The 18,876-nt window shown below is 41.0% G+C and overlaps 1 protein-coding gene across 2 annotated transcripts in view; it reads left to right on the top strand.

Moving 5' to 3' along the window:
• The first annotated feature begins 14,719 nt into the window (after nucleotides 1-14,719).
• Nucleotides 14,720-18,876, top strand: part of ISPD (isoprenoid synthase domain containing) — a 349,407-nt gene continuing 345,250 nt past the window's right edge. For both annotated transcript variants that reach the window (XM_012659420.1, XM_012659419.1), the window contains exon 1: nucleotides 14,720-15,086. In XM_012659420.1, the coding sequence (XP_012514874.1) occupies nucleotides 14,830-15,086 (257 nt within the window). In that variant the 5' untranslated portion in view covers nucleotides 14,720-14,829. The remainder of the gene's footprint in view (nucleotides 15,087-18,876) is intronic.

The raw sequence follows: 18,876 nt of genomic DNA, 5'->3' as shown, positions 1-18,876 counted from the left end.
ATTAGTCAGAGTTCTCTAGAGCAAGGGTCTCCAACCTATGGTAAGTTGTATAATTATTTCATTATATATTACAATCTAATAATAATAGAAATAAAGTGTACAATAAATGTAATACACTTGAATCATCCCCCCAGTCCATGGAAAAATTGTCTTCCATGAACCTCGTGCCAAAAAGGTTGGGGACTGCTGCTCTAGAAAAACAGAACCAGTAAGATATAAGGTCTGTCCAGAAAGTATCCAGCCATGTAATATGAAAAATAGAGACATTTATTGAAGAAGATACAAGATACAGGAAACATTGTACATAGGACATTGACGCCTCAGCTCCTTTCAAAGTAGGCACCGTGGGACCTCACACAGTTCTCCCAGTGTCTCTTAATTTAACCTGTACACGTTGAACATTCTCAGGTGTTCTGCTTGTTGCAGGCCTTCCAGAACACGGATCACTTTCAACAGTTCTCAACCATCTTTGAAGCATTTGTGCTACACTTTTATTTGCACTGCACTCATTGCATTATCCCCGAAAGCCTTCTGAATCATCCAAATAGTTTCTGCAGAGGAAAGTCCAAGCTTAAACCAAAGCTTGATGCAGATGTGTTGTTCTACTTGCTCAATCATTTTGAGTGCGATGGCCACACAGCACACATTCTCCCTCAACGGAGTCTAGTGCCCCACTGACTAGTACAGTGAAGTCATCATTGTTCACGCATGCACATTACAGTCCACTTTCCTTGGCTGCCAGGTTACATGGATGTTGCAAACTGTTCTCATTATATTAACAATGGCTGGATTCTTCCTGGACAGACCTCATCTATTTATTATTAGGTTTTGGCTTAGGTGATTATAGAGGCTGAGAAATCCCATGTTCTGCCAAATGCAAATTGGAGACCCAAGAAAGCTGGTGGTGTAGTTTGAAGGTCTGATAGTGAGACAGCCAATGGAGTGATTACAGTCTGGGTCTGAAGTTCTGAGAATTAGAAGGGCCTAGGGTGGACGAAGATCAATGTACAGTTTAAACAGTCAGGCAGAGAGAAAATTCAACTTTCGTCCACCTTTTTGATCTATTCAGGCCCTCGACATACTGGTTGATACCCATGATATTCAGTAGAACTATCTGCTTTACTTAGTCCACCTATTCAAATGCTAACCTCTTCTGTAAACACTCTCACAGACACCTCCAGAAACAATGTTTAACCAGCTATCTGAGCATCCTGTGGTTTAGTCACGTTGACACATAAAATTAACCATCACAGTGCCTATAGAAGATGGTCTACAAACGTGGCCATTAATAATTCCTTCATTCCCTGTACATGTATGCAATTCCTTTCATCATAATGTGGAGCTACTTTCCCTCCTATTTAATTCTGTCTGGCCTTATGATGTCCTTTGACCAATAGAATGAGACAGATTTGATGCTGTGCTAGTTCTAAGCACAGAGTTTAGGAGGTCTGGCAGAATCTGTTTTTGTTTTTTTAGAAACTATCCACTGTATATAGAAGTCCAGGGTATCCTGCTGGAGAAAAAGATCATGTGGAAGAGAACTGAGATGCCCCAGCCAACATTCAACACCAAGGCCTCTGATCCATGAGTAAGTCCACCTTGGATCCTCCTCCATCCAGCTCTGGTGGAACTACTCAGGCCAAATCGAAGTGAAGGAGAGATGAGCTGTCTCTTTTGAGTGCTGCTTAAATTCCTGATAACACAGAATTGTGAGCAATAAAATAGTGTTATTTTAAGCCACTAAGTTTCAGAATGGTTTTTTTTTTTTATAGAAACCAGCAATAGAAAATTGAAAAAAGTTATAAAACAATACGGTTCTTGTTCTCTACAGCTTAACCTGATTTTGCAATTACATAGCACACTTATCTTTGATCATTCCCTTAAAAATAAAGAGTGGATTGTTTTTAAGATTAATCTTTCACTGTTCTCATCTGTAAGGTATATTTCTTGACTTCTTGATATTACTCCCGGACCTTGAAAATTTTCAGGGTTAATATATCAAGCCTTTAGATTATTGTCTTAGTACATTTTCTGTTGCTTTAATGGAATACCACAGACTGGGTAGTTTATAAAGAATAGAAGCTTATTTGGCTCATTGTTCTGGAGACTGTGAAGTCCAAGAGCATGATGGCAGCTGGGTAAAAGCCAGAAATCAGCACATGAGGCAAAAAGAGAGTGGGGCTCTTTTATTGGGAGCCCACTCTCATAATGATGGTTTTAATTTATTTAGAGCCCTCATGACCTAATCACCTCTTAAAGGCCCCGCCTCTTAATACTGTTACAATGGCAACTAAATTTCCAGCACATGAAAGTTGGGGGACATACTCAAACCATAGCAAATATGGTTCTGATATTTACTACAATGGAAATGTCTCAAACAACTATTACTACTTGTTTCTGAGAATAAATGAGAAGATTTGATTTTCTCTGAGAGCCAGGGGTAGGAGGTCTTAGTGTAATAACTTGAGCAAGCTCAGATCTTAACAGCACGATGGTGGTAGGAATGGGTAATAAGCTAAGGCCAGGCTATTGAACATCCCAGGGAGGCCCAGGCATCAGAATTCACAGGAATGACAATTAAAGCCAGTCAAGTAGTGACATCCTGTTTCTATGTGATTAATCCTTTCAGAGCAGTTCTCCAGTAATTAATCAGAGGTCAGCACTCTAATGACTCAAGCCTAGCCAGTCAGACTGAGGTGGTGTTTCACCTCATGCCAAAGAGATGTGGAATTCCAAGCAGGAGCTAATCATAATAAATGGGATCAAGTTTGGGAAGAAGATTGCCAGGAGAGGGGTACACCCCATGAACAGTAAGGAAGTTCTGCTAGGCAATGAGACAAATTCAAGAGGAGGTGTTTGAACTTAGATCAGACTTGGCATCAAAGCTCTGTAACCTGGGGAAGTGGCAAGATGGTTGACCGGCAACACCAGCTGCCAGAACATCTCAGTAAGGAGGAGAAGTTTTAGATGAAAGAGGAAAAATGAACAGACAGGCAAAGATTGGATGTGGGTCTGAAGGAAGGATGTCAGAACCTTCAGGAAACTCCACTGGAAGAAGTTGTGGAGCAGAACAAGAAGGAGCAGGGTATCAGCAGAGATCAACCCCTGAGAGGCGTGGAGTCCAGTGAGAAGGGTGGGTGGAGCAGTTTGTTTCTTCCTCCCTTATATTAGATGGGTTCCCAAGTTGCTAGAGAGACTTTCTGCCCACATGAGCCTAGAGGCTGCTGCTGCTAGTGAGCTGAGAGCTTCCCGTGGAGAGGGTACCAGGCTCCCAGCCCCTCTGGGGCACTTCTCATCCCACAGACCCAAGCTGGGATGGCAAGCACCATATTGCTTCTATATCCACTGTGCACCTTTGTCCTCCCCAAGAGGCTTCAACTCCCCAGATTTCATCTTGGTAGTTCCCACACAGACATTTCCCAACTCTGGTACAAATGATGGAAGCCATAGGGGTCCAGTGGGTCCTGGGTGATCTGCATGACTCCAGAGCCTGGACCTTCTGGGAAAACTGCCTCCTGAAGAGAAGGTTGGAGATGACCAGAGAGCTAGCTTTCCCCCATCCAGACTCTTTACCTTCCCTTCCCCTCCCACAATTGTGGCTGCTGAGAGAGAAAATTGAGTCACCATACCAAGACTACCACAGAGAGTAGGGCTCAGGTCTTTCCTCTTGGGGTCCTATGGCAGACTGAGGGGTGCTCAGTATGTGACTCCCTGGTCTCCAGCCCTCCCTGGTGTTGCTTGTTCTGTGGCTCAATCATAGCAGGGCATAGCCTGAGGTGGAGGGACATCAGTCCTGCTCAGGCACCCTGTGGGCGACTTGGGACCAGCATGCTTCTCCCTGGTATGGTCAGGGATTGATCTTTAGAGACCCAGGGATGGGCCTGCAGGCCAGATCTCATACACCCAGCACTCCATCATGTTGGTTGGGGGCATAGAGGGGAGATTTGCAAATTGGTCTTGGGAGGCAAGGGAGCCCGCGTGGGCAGATCTGGGGGAAGAGTGCAGTGTGGGTCATAGCTGCAACGGGCTCCCAGGGAACCCCTCCCCCCACAGAAGGGCGGCTCTGTCAGCTCAGGCTGGGATCCTCGGTGGGGAACCTCCTGGCCTGCAGCACAGGTGTGGGGGAGCTTGGCTGGCTTGAGCTCCTAACTGTCAGCAGATGCTGGGGGAGACCACAGTGCAGAGGATCGGGGAGAGGACTGAGACCCACTCCGGACTGCCAGATTGTGAATCTCAGATGACCCCACATCCACAAGCAGACTCTCTGGTTGGGTGGGACTGCTTCAGCCCCTCCCTGGTGGCTTTGCCCAGAAGCTTGCAGCAGACCTTTGACCTCTGCCAAAACACTACCTTGCCAGCTAATGTAGAGCCCAAGGGCAAGCTCACCCAACCCAGCCCCGCTCATCCACACTCTCCCACTTGCCTTGCTGTGGCAGAGAATAAGGACTCATCTAAAAGTTCCAGGGTCCCACGCACCACCTGGGGCATTTGAGTGCTTCTCCTAAGGGATTAGAGTGGGACACAGGACCCAAAAACAACATGCTTGTCCCTTCCAGCAAGTGCCATCTACTGCCAGGGAGGCCAATTTGCACTTCCTTTACAGGATTTACTGACTCAACTATACAAGCTGTGTGGGGGATCCAAGGAGTGGCGATTTGGGGGAGTATCCACCCCTCTCCACGGGAAAACTACTCTACTGGATAAGGGTGGAAAGATCCCTGTCCTGGGTCTTAGCACAAAAATGTTTAGGCCCCTCCCCTGTGAACAGCCCTCCCAGTTTGGAGAGCTTGTCCTGACCCTCTTACCAGAGGCTCCCCCTAGTGGCCAGAAAAACAAATTCTGAGCTCTGCTGAGGCTTTGCAAAGCCTTTCACAGTCCCACAACCTAGCCACAAACTGCCTTGCTCCTCTACCCACCTCAGTAGTGGTGAAGATCAAGAAACCCCCTGGGAGCTACTGGGTCCCTCCTAAAGCTCGGGGCACTCAATTACTCCACCTGAGGAACCAGAATCTACCACAGGCACAAAAGAACATCTTGGCAGCTGGCTCTTTCACACAAACGTCAAACAGTGACAGGGAGAACAACTATATAACTCATCATAGTGTCTTCCAACTCAAGCAAACAGGGCATGGCTGATTTGTATTTACAAGTACCACCTGCCATATTGGAGATCAAGCTGGGGGACCCAACATAATTCACTATGCTGGCAAGAGGTGAAGACAGCAGGACAGAGGCAAACTGAGAAGATCATCAAACCTGCTTGGACATCCCATAGGCAACTCGGGGCCACCACTATTCTCCCTGGTATGGTCAGTGATTGATCTTTGGGGTCCTGGGGGCTGGCCTTCAAGCCAGACACAGTACTCCCAGGACTCAATCAAGAGGCCAGATGAGAAGGAATCAGTGAAAGAACTCTGGAAATTTGAAAAATCAGAGCAAAAGTATACCCTCAAAAAGAAACAACAAATCTTTACCAAAGGTACTGAACAAAATGAAAATATCAAAATGACAGATAAAGAAGTCCAAATTTGGATCTTAAGGAAGCTCAATGAAATATAAGAAAAAATGGAAAACCAACACAAAGAGAAACAAAAACAGTACAGGAAATGAATGAAAAATTCACTGAAGAAATTGAATTATTAAAAAAACTCAAATAGAACTTCTGGAAATGAAAAATTCACTCAAGGAAATATAGAATGCAGTGGAAAGTTTTAAGAATAGACTAGACCAGGCAGAAGAAAGAATCTCATATCTTGAAAACAACACCTTTGAATTAAACAAGTCAGTTAAAGAACAGAGAAATAAGAGGAATGTACAAAGCCTACAAGAAATATGGGATTATGTAAAGAGGCCAAACATAAGAATCATAGGCATACCTGACAGTGAAGAAGAAAACACACAAGGGTTGAAAAATCTACTTGAGGGAATAATTGAGGAAAACTTCCCTGGTCTTTCTAGAAATTTAGATATCTAGGTACGAGAAGCTCAATGAATACCTGGAACTATCTGAACAGCACATATGTGCACAATAGGAAGTAAAACTCAAAGGAAATCAAACAAGTGGGAGGGAGGAGGAAGTGATGGGTGAAATCATACCTAACAGGTACAATGTATACCATCTGGGTCACGGGCACATTTATAACTTTGTCTCAAGCAGTACAAAAGCAATCCATGTAACCAAAACATTTGTACCTCTGTCATATTCTGAAATAAAAAGGAAAAAAAAAAAGAGACAAATTCAAGATGCAACACTCACTGAGTGAAGCTTCCTGTCGTGGTCAGGACTAGCAGGCTTAAGTCCATAGGTGAAAGCCGCAGTTGAATTCCTGTTTAGCAGAGCTGATACTGAGACACCCGATTCAGAAGGTAATGAGGAAAAATAAAAAGGGTCCAGGAAGGCAAGAGACTAGAAGGACTAAGAGAAGCATAATGAAATTTGATAATTTGCCCAAGACCAGTGTTGGTTAGTTTTGTATACATTTTTATTATTGTACTATAGCAGTTGATAAGCATAGATTTTTATGAAGTTAAGGGAGAATAATTGCTAAGAAAAATTTGATAACAGGAGAATTTTTTCCTTTTCTTTTTAATGTCTTGTCAAAGTCTTGAATTCTTGTAAGGAATAAATGATAGGAGAGGAGGTAAGACATAATAAGTAAAGAGGGTCAGTGCAAACTTAAAATAACTTTTTCCTTTTGGGAATAGTTTCAAGCATTCTAATTTTTCTGAAGACTAAGTGTAAACTGTCCTTTATGCATGTAGGCTTACATTCATTGGTAAGTTTAATGTTCTTTCATTTATTCATTTATTGTTTCATTTATGTCTTAAGCCAATTAGTGGTAGCTATGGTCACCAATGGGAGTACTTAATTTCTATTGAACTTATTTCTATGCACATATAGTATAAACAACACAGTGACCTCATTTCTTTTTCTTTGCAATCTGCCACAATTTACTTCTACATAAAACATCGTCTTTTAGTCACCACTAAGTGCTTCTCGTCCAAACCAATATAGTTTATTGCTTCCCTAACTAGATTATACAGCATCTTCCCAAACTCTGCTGTGTATTCTTCTTTGCCTTTTCTTTTTATTTCTTTCTTTCTTTGTTTCTTTTTCTTTCTCCTCCCTCCCTCTCTTCCTTCCTTCCTTTTCTTGCTTTCTTTCTCCTTCCTCCCTTCCTTCCTTCCTTCCTTTCTTCTTTCTTTCTTGTTAGCCCAGTAAATGTTCCATGCTAGAAAGCAATGAAACACTCCTTTTAAAAAAATTAAAAGCTTGTTTATATCCTTATATTATTTGGACATCACTGAAGAGACTATATTAAATATCACTGTCTCAGTCTCCTCTCTCTCCTTTCTCCATGTATTCCTTGTACTCCTTCCCCAACACAGTTCCTTTCAATCTACTGAAAACCAAGATGTGCGCCCTCAGAAGTAAGGCATGATTAGGTAATAGTGTCCAAATTCAGACTGTATGGGACAGCTCACCTCCTGTATTTACTCTATGCTTGGCAGGGTGGTGGGTGTTGCAGTTGTAGTCACAATGAACAATGTCCACATTCTTCTTTTCTTATCCCTCAGATAATAGATATGATTGATTTCTCTGAGACCAGTTTCTTCTTAAAGCCTTGGTATTTTTTATTCTTTAAATCTTGTTTTAATAATGAGGTTAAAGTGTGTAGGAATAGCTGTTACCAATATTTTTCCTTGCAGAAATGGTAATTCTTCTTTTTCCAGCTATTGCTCTTCTTTGATGATTCCACATGTTCTTCCCTTCCAGAGATTATGGAGGCTGGTCACAACCATTTCTAAACTGGTCTTTTGTTTCCTAAACATATCTTTCAAAGATATCATTTCTGTTATGTTGCCCCTTATGCAAGGGGTCATTCCCCTATTTCAGTTTCTGGAGTTATATCGCATCCTCAATGTAATCGCACACATTAGTTCCACACTCAGAGCAGAGTTCCAGGCAACAATTTCAACTCTGTTTAAGCTGTGCTCAAGGATACTGCCTTTGATGGCTCTCAAAGGTGATGCTGTGTTTTTAAGTGACAAGTCTGTAGCAATACCAGGAGGATAATGCAATTTTCTATTTCTCTTCCTTTTCTTTTGTGGTACTTAAACTGGTTCTTCCCTTGTGCTTCCCTCCTTATAAATTAACAAGGAGATAAAACAGACTGTTTTAATGAATTTCTTATGTAATTTTTATATAGTATGTTTAATATATGCATTTTGCTTTAGGTACTGAAATTAAACAGATTAAATACAAAGTGAATCGGGGTATATCTCAAAGTTTATTTAAGTCTGGTCCACACCTACATTAAAATCACTTAAGGAGGCCTATTAAAAATCATATTTCTGTGCTTACTCTAGACCTACTGAGTCCAAATTTCTGTCAGTAGGTGTCAGAAATATATTTTCTAATACTATTATAAAATATATAAATGTAAATTATTATATTATATACAATATATAAAAATACTATATGTAAACAATTGTCCCCACGTGCTTCTTATGAAAAGTTAAACTTTAGTATTATTAATTCAGCCCTAAAGCTAAATATTCCATTGTTTCCTTTTTTTAGCTATACAGGAAAAATAAAGTGGACAGTTTAGATAATTGACAATTAACTTTATAAGACATATTGAGAAAACGAAAGATAATAATCATATTATATTGTCATGTGGTATTTTTTAGCCTGCGTTATGCACAGAAAGACCTCAATTCTGAGCATCACCTTCCTTATGTATAAAAATGAGTTAAAGGTCAGAGGTTAATAAGACTGTACCATTTACATAAGATACACAGTGGCAAACTAGGAATTAGAATTCATAGGCTGCCAGAAAGGGGTTGGCCCATGGTAGAATTATAATTTATTTTCTTTGGCTTTAATTTCAACAGAGTTAAAGGGTAAACCATTAGTCTGTGCATTGGCATTTGTGAGTAACATCCCAACTAACCTCTAGAAATGGGATTAAAACAATTAATGTGGTTGGGGAGGAGGGGAATGACTGGCAATGCTAATTATATTTGAGTTGCCACTAGAAAAATTAGCCCACCTGGACCTAAAAATTCTCTAATAATAATTTTTAAAAATCTCCAAGATAAATCTTCCAGGGAGGGTACACTAACCTGTAAAAACAAACAGACAAAAAAATTGAGTTTTAGGCCTTTCAGATATAAAGATGAGAGCCACTTCCATTTAACATGTACTTCTGCATACATTAGAAAGTAAAGACAACTCCTGAAACTAAGAAGAAATTATAGTAGGGTTGTAGGATATGAGGTTAATACAAAAAAGTCAATTGCTTTCCATATGCCAGCAATGAACAAGTGGAATTTGAAATTAAAAACACAATATTATTTAAAACTCCTCAAAATGAAATACTTAGGTATAAATCTAAGAAAATATGTAGAAAATCCACATGTGGAAAACTCAAACACTTTGTGGATAGGAAGACTCAATATTGTCAAGATGTCAGTACCTTCCAAATTGATCTATAGATTCAATCAAAATCCCAGCAAGTTATTTTACAGATATTGAGAAAATGACTATAAAATTTATATGGAGAAGCAAAAGACCTAGAATAGCCAACATGATATTGAAGAAGAACAAATTTGGAAGACTGACACTATTCAACTTCAATACATACTATAAAGCTACAGTAATCAGTACAGTGTGGTATTGGTGAAAGAGTGTACAAATAGATCAGTGGAACATTATAAAGAGCCCAGAATGAGACCACATAAATATAGTCATCTGATATTTGACAAAGGAGCAAAGGCAATAAAATGAAGCAAAGATAGTCTTTGCAACAAATATTGCTGATATAACTGCATATTTACATGCAAAAACTGAATCTAGACAGACCTTACAGCTTTTACAAAAATTAATTCAAAATGAATCACAGACCTAAATGTATAACAACACTATAGAACTGCTAAAAGATAACAGGAGAAAATCTAGGTCACCTTGGACTTGATGATGATTTTTTTTAAAAGCAACATCAAAGGCATGATCCATGAAAGAAAACATTGATAAGCTGGACTTCATTAAAATTAAAAATTTCTACTCTGCAAAAGACACTCAATCCACAGAATGGAAGAAAACACTTGCAAAAGATATATTTGATAAAGAATTATTATCCAAAATATACAAAGAACTCTTAAAACAACCATAAGAACACAAACCCAATTAAAAAGTAAGCCAAAGATTGTAACAGACACCTCACCAAATATAATAACACATATGGCAAATAAGCATAAGAAAAACTGTTCAACATCATATGTCATTAGGGAAATGCAAATTAAAACAACACTGAGATACCATTATGTACCTATTATAAATGGAATGGCCAAAATCCAGAACACTGACAACACCAAATGCTGGCGAGGATGTGGAGCAACAGGAACTCTCATTCATTGCTGGTGGAAATGCAAAATGGTATAGCCACTTTGGAGAAAACTTTGATGGTTTTTACAAAACTAAACATACTCTTTCCATATAATCTAGCAATCTTTCTCCTTGGTATTTACCCCCCCAAAAGTCGAAAGCTTTTAGTTCACATGAAAACCTGCACACAGGTGTTTATAGAAGCTTAATCACAATTGCCAAAACTTGGAAGCAACCAAGATGTCCTTTAGTAGGTGAATGGATAAATGGTAATACATCCAGACAATGGAATATTATTTAGCATTAAAAAGAAATGAGTTGTCAAGCCACGAAAAGACATGGAGGAACCTTAAATGCTCATTACTAAGTGAAAGAAGTTAATGTGAAAAGGATATATATTGTATAATTTCAACTACGACATCCTGGGAAAGGCAAAACCATGGAGACAGGGAAAAGAGCAGTGGATGCCAGGGGTTGGGCAGGGGCTGGGGGAAGAGAAGCTTGAACAGGGAGAGCACAGAGGATTTTTTAGGGCAGTGAAATTATTCTGTATGAGACTATAATGGTGGATATATGTCACTGTAAATTTTTCCAAATCCATAGAGTGAATGTATAACACCAAGAGTGAACCCTAATGTAAACTATGGACTGTGAGTGATAATGATGTGTCAGTGTAGGTTCATCATTGTGACAAATGTACCTCTGGGGGTGGGGGATGCTGACAATGGGGAAGGCTATGAATGTGTGGAGCAGGGAGTATGTGGGAAATTTTTGTACCTTCTTCTTAATTTTGCTCTGAATCTAAAACTGCTCTAAAAAAACAAAGTCCATTTAAGACAAAAAAAAAGTAAAGACATGCCAAAGTGAGGGTATAGTATTGTGGTATACACTTAATAAAGTTATGTTTTAAACATTCACAATACAATGCAATACATTTTGTTACTCACAAGATAATTAAAGGTTTTATTTTAAAAGTCATAATACCCTGGGAGTCTAGTAATAGGACATAAGTAAAGTCGAACAAACAGTGTCTTCTTTTTTTTAACCATGTCAATGTATTTCTAACTATGTATAACTGTATTTGGAGGTTATGGTCCAAATGTGAATTCGACGCTCCTCCTATGTGTGAAGCTGTGTTATAACAAATTACCATAAACTTAGTAGCTTAAAACAATTCAGATATATTGTCTTACAGTTTTGGATATTAGAAGTCTGAAAACGGGTTGGCAGGGCTATATTTTTCTGGAAGCTCTAAGAGAAAAGCCTGTTTCTTTGCCTTTTCTGGCTTCTAGTGGTTGCCTGTATTCCTTAGCTCTGGCCCTGCATCGTTCTAGCCCCTGCTTCCATCCTCACACGTCCTTCCCTAACTCCGACCTCCATCTTGTAAGGACTCTTGTGATTACGCAGAGCCCACCTGGAAAACCCAGGGTACTCTCCCCCCTCAAGATCCTTAACTTAATCACATCTGCAATGTTTCTTTAGCAATGAAAAGTAACACATTGATAGGTTTCGGAGATAAGGACATGGACCTCTTTGGGGAGCCATAATTCCATCTACCATAGAAGCCCTGACCTAAAACCTCTCCAAGAACTTCCCCACGCTCCATGCTTTGTATTGTGATACAATTGGGGTTTATTTTTTCTAAACTCTTCAACTGATGTCTTAGAATATTTATTACCAATGAGTCCCAGAGGATCTCACTTTCCAAGTTATGTACTTTTATATGCCTGGTGCAGAGAAGATATTCTCTTAATGTGGCAGCTTTAAATTGGTATAAAGTAACATGGAAGCATCTTTTACCCCAACTATGCATAACATGGAACTAATTATATCTATATAAAAAAGATACAGAGAAAAAATGTTGCTTTATACTGTGTATATGAATGAATACTGCAGTCTGTTCTTTTTTTCAATACAAGTTGATCTGGTAGACATTGATAATATACAGTGTGAAAGATCTAAGGAGTCATAGCAAGGAGAGCTAAGTTAGAATATTTTCTCTAAGAACAAAACTAAATCAATCAAACAAGATTTTGGCTAAAATTCATCAAGGTTTAATTATATAAAATTATTCTATAGCAGTTAATACAACAAGAGCTTTATTACTATTCTTTGCTCAATATTAAATAAGAGAAGAAAAGATTTAACTCCATCTTTAGATTAAAAAATGAGGTTTAAAGATCAATATTAATAAATAATTTCATTTGCTTTTTTGCCGTCATAGATATACTCATTCACTCATTCACCCATCCACTTAGTCAACAGATATTTACTGAATGCATCGTACAGGCCAGATACAGGTGCGGAACTGGTGCTACTAAGTCAAGTACTGTCATAAATTTGTTTAATATAGTTGCTACCCCGGCATCCATTTTTAGGCCTGAGGTAAGTTGTTTGAAACCCAGTTGTACTCCAGCACCTGTGGACTAGTTAAAACTTCTGGTCCCTGTGTGACGGTTCGTGATAAAGTCCGCTTGTTCCTCATCCCACAGCTGGACCCAAAACCCAACACATTCCACAGCTGGTAACCATGATAAAACCTAACACCAGTCAACACCAGTCAACACCAGAGTCATGTAAATAGTTCCCCCCACCACAGGTGTCTTCTTTAAATAAGCCAATCAACCCCCCTAGTGAAAGCCCAGGGATAAAATTAAGCCCATGTACCTTAATAAAGGCATAACCCCATAGGTCCTCTATTTCTCTCTCTTCTTTCCACCGTCTGATTGTGTGCTCTGCTGTCTCCGGGAAGGACTTCCGGTTAGGTTTTGTAGGTGACCCTCTTCTCTCGTGGATCTTTAAGTAATGAAATGCTTCTGTTATCTCACGTTTTGCTGTGCTGCCTAATCTAGTATCTACCTACACACCAAAATACCTAACTTTCCTCCTTGGGCCTGGGCCGTCCTAAAGAGTGCCTATTTTGGGTTATGGCCACTTTCAAGAGAAAGACCTCAAGACCAAATTAGAAAGAAACTATAGCAATAAAAGTCACAAAGCAGTATATTATGACACCTCCTTTTCAGCTGAGTCAATAATCTGAGAAACCTCAACTAGCACAGGAGCTAAACATTAATTATGATAAAAATAACAAACGTGAAACATGCTTTCAATAAGACTACACAAAAAGAAAATTTTTATTTTTGTATGCTTTGAACTGAGAAAAATGGGAAAAATAATGGAAATTGAAATATTATAACTCGATAACATTTTCAGTATTTAAGATTATTTCTTATGAATCTTATATTATCCATTGATAAGATTACGAATTGCAGATAATTGTATACTTTAATCAGCAATTCATTCAATGAACATTAAGCTGTTACATTCTAAGAGTTAGGCACACAATCGAAACCAAAAAAGCAAGGCCCCTGCTCTCATGGAGTTTACATTCCAGGGACCTAATACATTGCTCTGGCACTCCAAATACTTCACTATATTTTCATGGTAAACATCCCCTGCAAGGACACTACTAGATAAGGGCAAGAAATGCTCCAGGCCTGGAATTCTTCATCTCTGGCTTTACTTCCGTATAAGGGCTTTATGGCTGCTCTGCCATTAGCTGTGCAATCTTACACAGTTACTTAAACATTCTAACCCTGTTTCTCCCTTTGCAAAAGGGAAATGGCAATAGTTGGGTTCTCCTGGGGATTAAAGGAGATGTGTGTCTATTGTTCAGTAACTATTAGTATTGTTTTGGCTCTGTGGTTCCAAAACTTGCCTGCTCATTAGAATCACCTGAGCATATTTCAAAAATTCTAAAGCCCAGGCCACATACCAGACCAATTAAACCCAATCTCTGAGCCTGAAACCCAGGCATCAGGACACACTCCCCAGGTGGTTCCCATGTGCAGACAAATTTGGGAACTACTGCAGTTTGGATTATTGATGTTTCATAACAGCATCTGCCAATCCACCTGTCTTTAACGGAGGTGGAACCAGAAAGCCTGGGGAGTTTAATGAAATTCAGATAATCCAGGCGCACATACACCCTCTGTCCCATCCTGTGACCTGAATCCATATCTCCTCCAAGTATTTTAAAGAAGGGAGGGATGGGATGGAGTCCTAACCACTCACGCATATGCACAGCTGTTAAGTATATGTGATACTTAGGTACTTAAGCAGTGCAGACTCTTCCACCTGTGGCGACTTCTGGGTCTGCCCCAGGCAAGCCAGCCCTCCCGGGGGCGCTGGGCCCGGGTGCAGAGGCCGCAGCCGCGCGGCGAGGGGGGATCGGCAGTCTCAGCTGCTGCAGCGGCTGTCGGGATCACCCCTGCGGGCCAGCAGCAGCGGGGCCGGCGGCTCGGCCGGGCGCCTTTCGCCTGCGCGCCCTGCGTGCCTCCCTCTTGTCCGCCCGCTACTCTGTGAGCCGGGCCGAGGGCTGGAGCTGCGCGGGGCGCTTCGGTCCGAGGCGAGCGAGACCTGTCGCGCCGCCCGCCGCCATGGAGCCCGGGCCACCCGGCGGCTCCAGGCCCGCCGAGCGGGGGCCTTGCCTGAGCAGCCCGCTCGGCGCAGACCTGGCGGCTTCGGCCTCCTTGCTGAGCGCGGCCGGGGCCGAGGCAGGGCGCCGCCCGCTCGCTGTGGCGGCCGTGTTACCGGCGGGGGGGTGCGGGGAGAGGATGGGCGTCCCCACCCCGAAGCAGTTCTGCCCCATCCTGGAGCGGCCGCTCATCAGCTACACCCTGCAGGCCCTGGAGAGGTAATGCGGCGCCGGCGCGCCCCGCGGTCCCCCAGCCCCGGGGCCCGGGCCTCGCGTTCCCCGGCCTGTGGCGGCTCTCGCGCTGGCGCCTTCACCTCAGGGACTGGGCTGGAACCCGGGCTCAGTTACTCAAGCTTGAGCTCCGTTCCCACCTGCGTTTCAGAGGTGGCAGCTCTGGCCTTTGACAAATGGGCACGGAAGCTGGAGCCACCGCACAGAGCTCTTTACGTACCCTAGCAGCTAAGGCGGCGGGGAAGGCCCGGCATGTGGCGCTGGATCAGTGCGTGCCCGGGTTGGGGCTAGAGACTTGGAGTTCTCTGTGGCCCCTGTGGGGCCCAGTGAGAAGCTGTTCTAGGAGTGCCCTGGGCTCTTCTCCGCGCATGCGTGGGCGGAGTTGTACTCGAAGCACAGCTATAAGGGTTTTGAGGGTATTTGTTCATTCGTTGACAAACGTTTACTGAGCACCTTCTATGAGACAGACTGCTAAATTAGTAGGTCCTGAAGGGGGAGAGAGGAGCAGAATTCCAACTGTTCAATAAAGGAAACAGATTTAAGCCTGAAATTGAGGCCAATACACCCTTTATCATCTTAAAAAGGGACTGAGGTTAACTAGTTGGGGAAATGAAAGAGGCAGGGGGAACGGGGTTAGGAGGACTAGGGGAGCAGTAGTGAGCTGAGGAAAACGAGGCGTACGTCATTTTTATTAATTTTACTTCTTTTTTAGCACTGAGTGATGTGATGGAGCATGGGGTGAGGGTGGAGGGGTGGAAAGCCGCGGGATTACAAGGTCCACGTGGTTTTGCTATGGCGTTTAAACTTCCTGAAGCCAGCGGGGAGCTGTGGTAGTATGTTAAATTCTGGATTGAAGTGAACCATTTGCATGTCCAGATAGGTGGCATCCTTTAGCATGCGTGGCCTTTTCAGGAGGCTTTGATGAAAACTAAGCTAGGGAGGTTCCAAGGAAAGTACCATGTAATCCAGAAAGGAGCCCCACACAAACCCTCACACACTTCAGAAGCCAAAGGACGCGGGTTGTTCATATGGTTGTTTTATTTTCTGAAGATTGGCATTTGGAAAATGGAAGTGTAAAGAGCCAGCCATATTGACCCTTGATTTATGTAATCAGGCCAGTGGTTACATATGAAACTCATATAAACTTTGAAACAATTCCAGTTGCTATCTCTCTTCTGTGTTTTTCCATTTCTTTGGGTAGTGGTGGCAGAGGGTCCCTGAAACCATCCTATGAATTGCACACCTACAATATTCCAGTGCCATAGACATTGTGATAACATAGGTCATACATGCAGGTAATCCCATGGGGCACAAAGGATCTTGGCTAACAATCTTTATCTACTTAGTAATTAGATATAGGGAACTGCAGTCATTTTTACACTTTCCTTCCCAGGGGGGAGAAAAAAAGCTTTTATATTAACTGACATTTTTGTATCTTCTGAGGCTGCCTGAGGTGCGGGGACAGTTGAAAGTCTCGCCTTTAAAGTAAAAGAATGTTTGGAAAGTGCTTGTTTATGGAAAATAAGGTGAGAGAACACTTGTTTTCCATTGTTATGTAATTGATAACAACAATCATAAAATCCTAGCTAATAACAATAGTAACTAACCAAAATCTCCATTCTGGAATACCTTAGGGCTTGTTTTTGTCACTATTATAATGCCTGAAGAATTTGTGGAATGTGATTATATATTGGGTAATCCCAGTAAATCCTTGGAAACTTTGCATTATGGAGAGGTTTGGGTGCTTTTTGGCCATTTGCCAAATAGAGGCCCTTATCTTTTTTATTCCCCACCCTCAAAAGATGGGCCCAACATACTGCTGATAGTTTTCCTAGAGTATGGTGCCAAAAGTCCTCAGTCCTTGCATCCCAAAAGATAAAGTGTGTAAGTTAAAATAAGGGAGGGACATAGAAATTAATAATGTCTTACATAACTATTTTTGGCTCAGTTGAAATTATACATGCTTACTACTTAAACCACAGCTTTTTGTCCCAAAGAAAAGTAATTGGATGTCACTATTGTCAATCATCTAGATTATACTGAGAGGTGTTATTTCTTGCCCTTTAAGAGCTATGTGTGATGCCCCAAATTTGACTTCAAAGTCATTTTTTTTTGCCCCTCATAATTAAGAATTTTCCTTGCTCAAGTTTTGCTATTTCACTAATAGAGGGTTGAGAAGTTGTGACTCTTGATTTTTTAGCTATTTATCTCTCCTAAGAAATTAAAGATACTTGTTGAAAATAACTCTTGTGGGTTAACATGTCTTTTGGATTTTTGAATCAACCTAAAATCAGTTAGAGCCTAGGAAAGAGAAGAGGGTGATCCCTGAACTTTGGCCCCAAATTCCTCAACTGGGATAGGGAAATATAAAGAAACATGACCAGTCTTGCTTCTAGTTAAACATTGCCATTTAAACATGGCTTTTGTTTGTTTCCCAATTCTTTCACTTATCCATATAAAGGAACTAAAAATGTGTAGCCACACAAGGGAGAAATGAATGAGAGGAAGTGCAGTGGATAAATACCAACAAAATTCAGGATGGTAGAAAGGAGACAGGAGTGGTAACCAATCAGATTTAACAGATCCAATAAAGCAAAACCATAAGCCTTCAGGTAGGACAGCCATGAAGAAGTAAGCTAATTAAAGTCATAGGACCTTGGAAAAGTATAAGAATTAGAGGGACAGGGTATCTCTGAAGGTAGGGTAGACAGTGAAAAGAGGACAACTGATTGAAACTTTCCAAAGGAATGTTTAGACTCCCAGATCTCTGGCAGATACTGACATTTATTCTCTGGCTCAGAACCAGCACAACTAATGGCTGGAGTGAGATGCTCTATGGCAATGGGGGAATTGACAGACTGCATTTTGATATGGTGATATCCTTAGCCCCTAAGGTAGATGACTCAAGGAAGTTTTCTCCTTTTCAAACATGACAATGTATTAAAGTAACTATTCTTCTATAATGAAACAGTTGGAGGAGGCATTGAAAGAAAATCCATTTTGTGAACAGGGACTTCAGATCACTTGTCTCTTTCCTTTGGGCAAAATTGGGAAATCCACGTTTTTCTGGTTTAGCGAAGTTCTACTTTGCTCCATTGAAATTGCTTAGAAAAATAATTATCAGATTAAATGAGATTCAAAAGTAGCTCTGAGCCCTCCAGTATCTGAGGTATGTTGACTAAAAGGCTCTGTTTGGGAAAATAGAGGCTTACAGTTTATCAAAATTATGTGCGTGGCTGTATTTGTATATTGTGATAGCCATTGTGCATGTATGTGTAGACATGTATAAGTATATATGAATATGTTTGTAGGTTCATATATTATTTATTTTTAAGAGTATACAACTGGTAGTCCAGATTTGTGCATTACGGATATGCTAGAAGGATCAAATATAACAACCGATTTCTAGGTCGTACTAGAAACAAGACCCTTTCAGAAGTTGACCAAAAATGTTTGTAAGATTTTGAAGTTTTATTTTGGCCTTTTAGGGAAATTGAAATACAATTATTGGACCCCAGATTATAACTTAAAGAGAATTTGGGTTTTGTCACTTTACTAACAAGGAACTGATATCAGGGTTCCCTTTCATAACTATTACTTTGTGACCTGAGTTTCTACAAGGAAATTTTGCTTTAAGAAATCATGCGGCAGTGGTATTGGCAAGGCATAAAGCTCTGACAATTAAGCTGCAAAATTTACTCACAATTGATCAACTCATGTATCTAAATTTGTCTGTTTAAAAAAATGTATTCTCTGGATCTGAAGTAGGAAGTAAAAA

Source organism: Propithecus coquereli, unplaced genomic scaffold, assembly GCF_000956105.1.
Source record: "Propithecus coquereli isolate 6110/MARCELLA unplaced genomic scaffold, Pcoq_1.0 Scaffold61, whole genome shotgun sequence".
NCBI lineage: Eukaryota > Metazoa > Chordata > Mammalia > Primates > Indriidae > Propithecus > Propithecus coquereli.
Note: the sequence above shows the minus strand (reverse complement) of the source record. Positions and strands in the feature narration are given on the sequence as shown.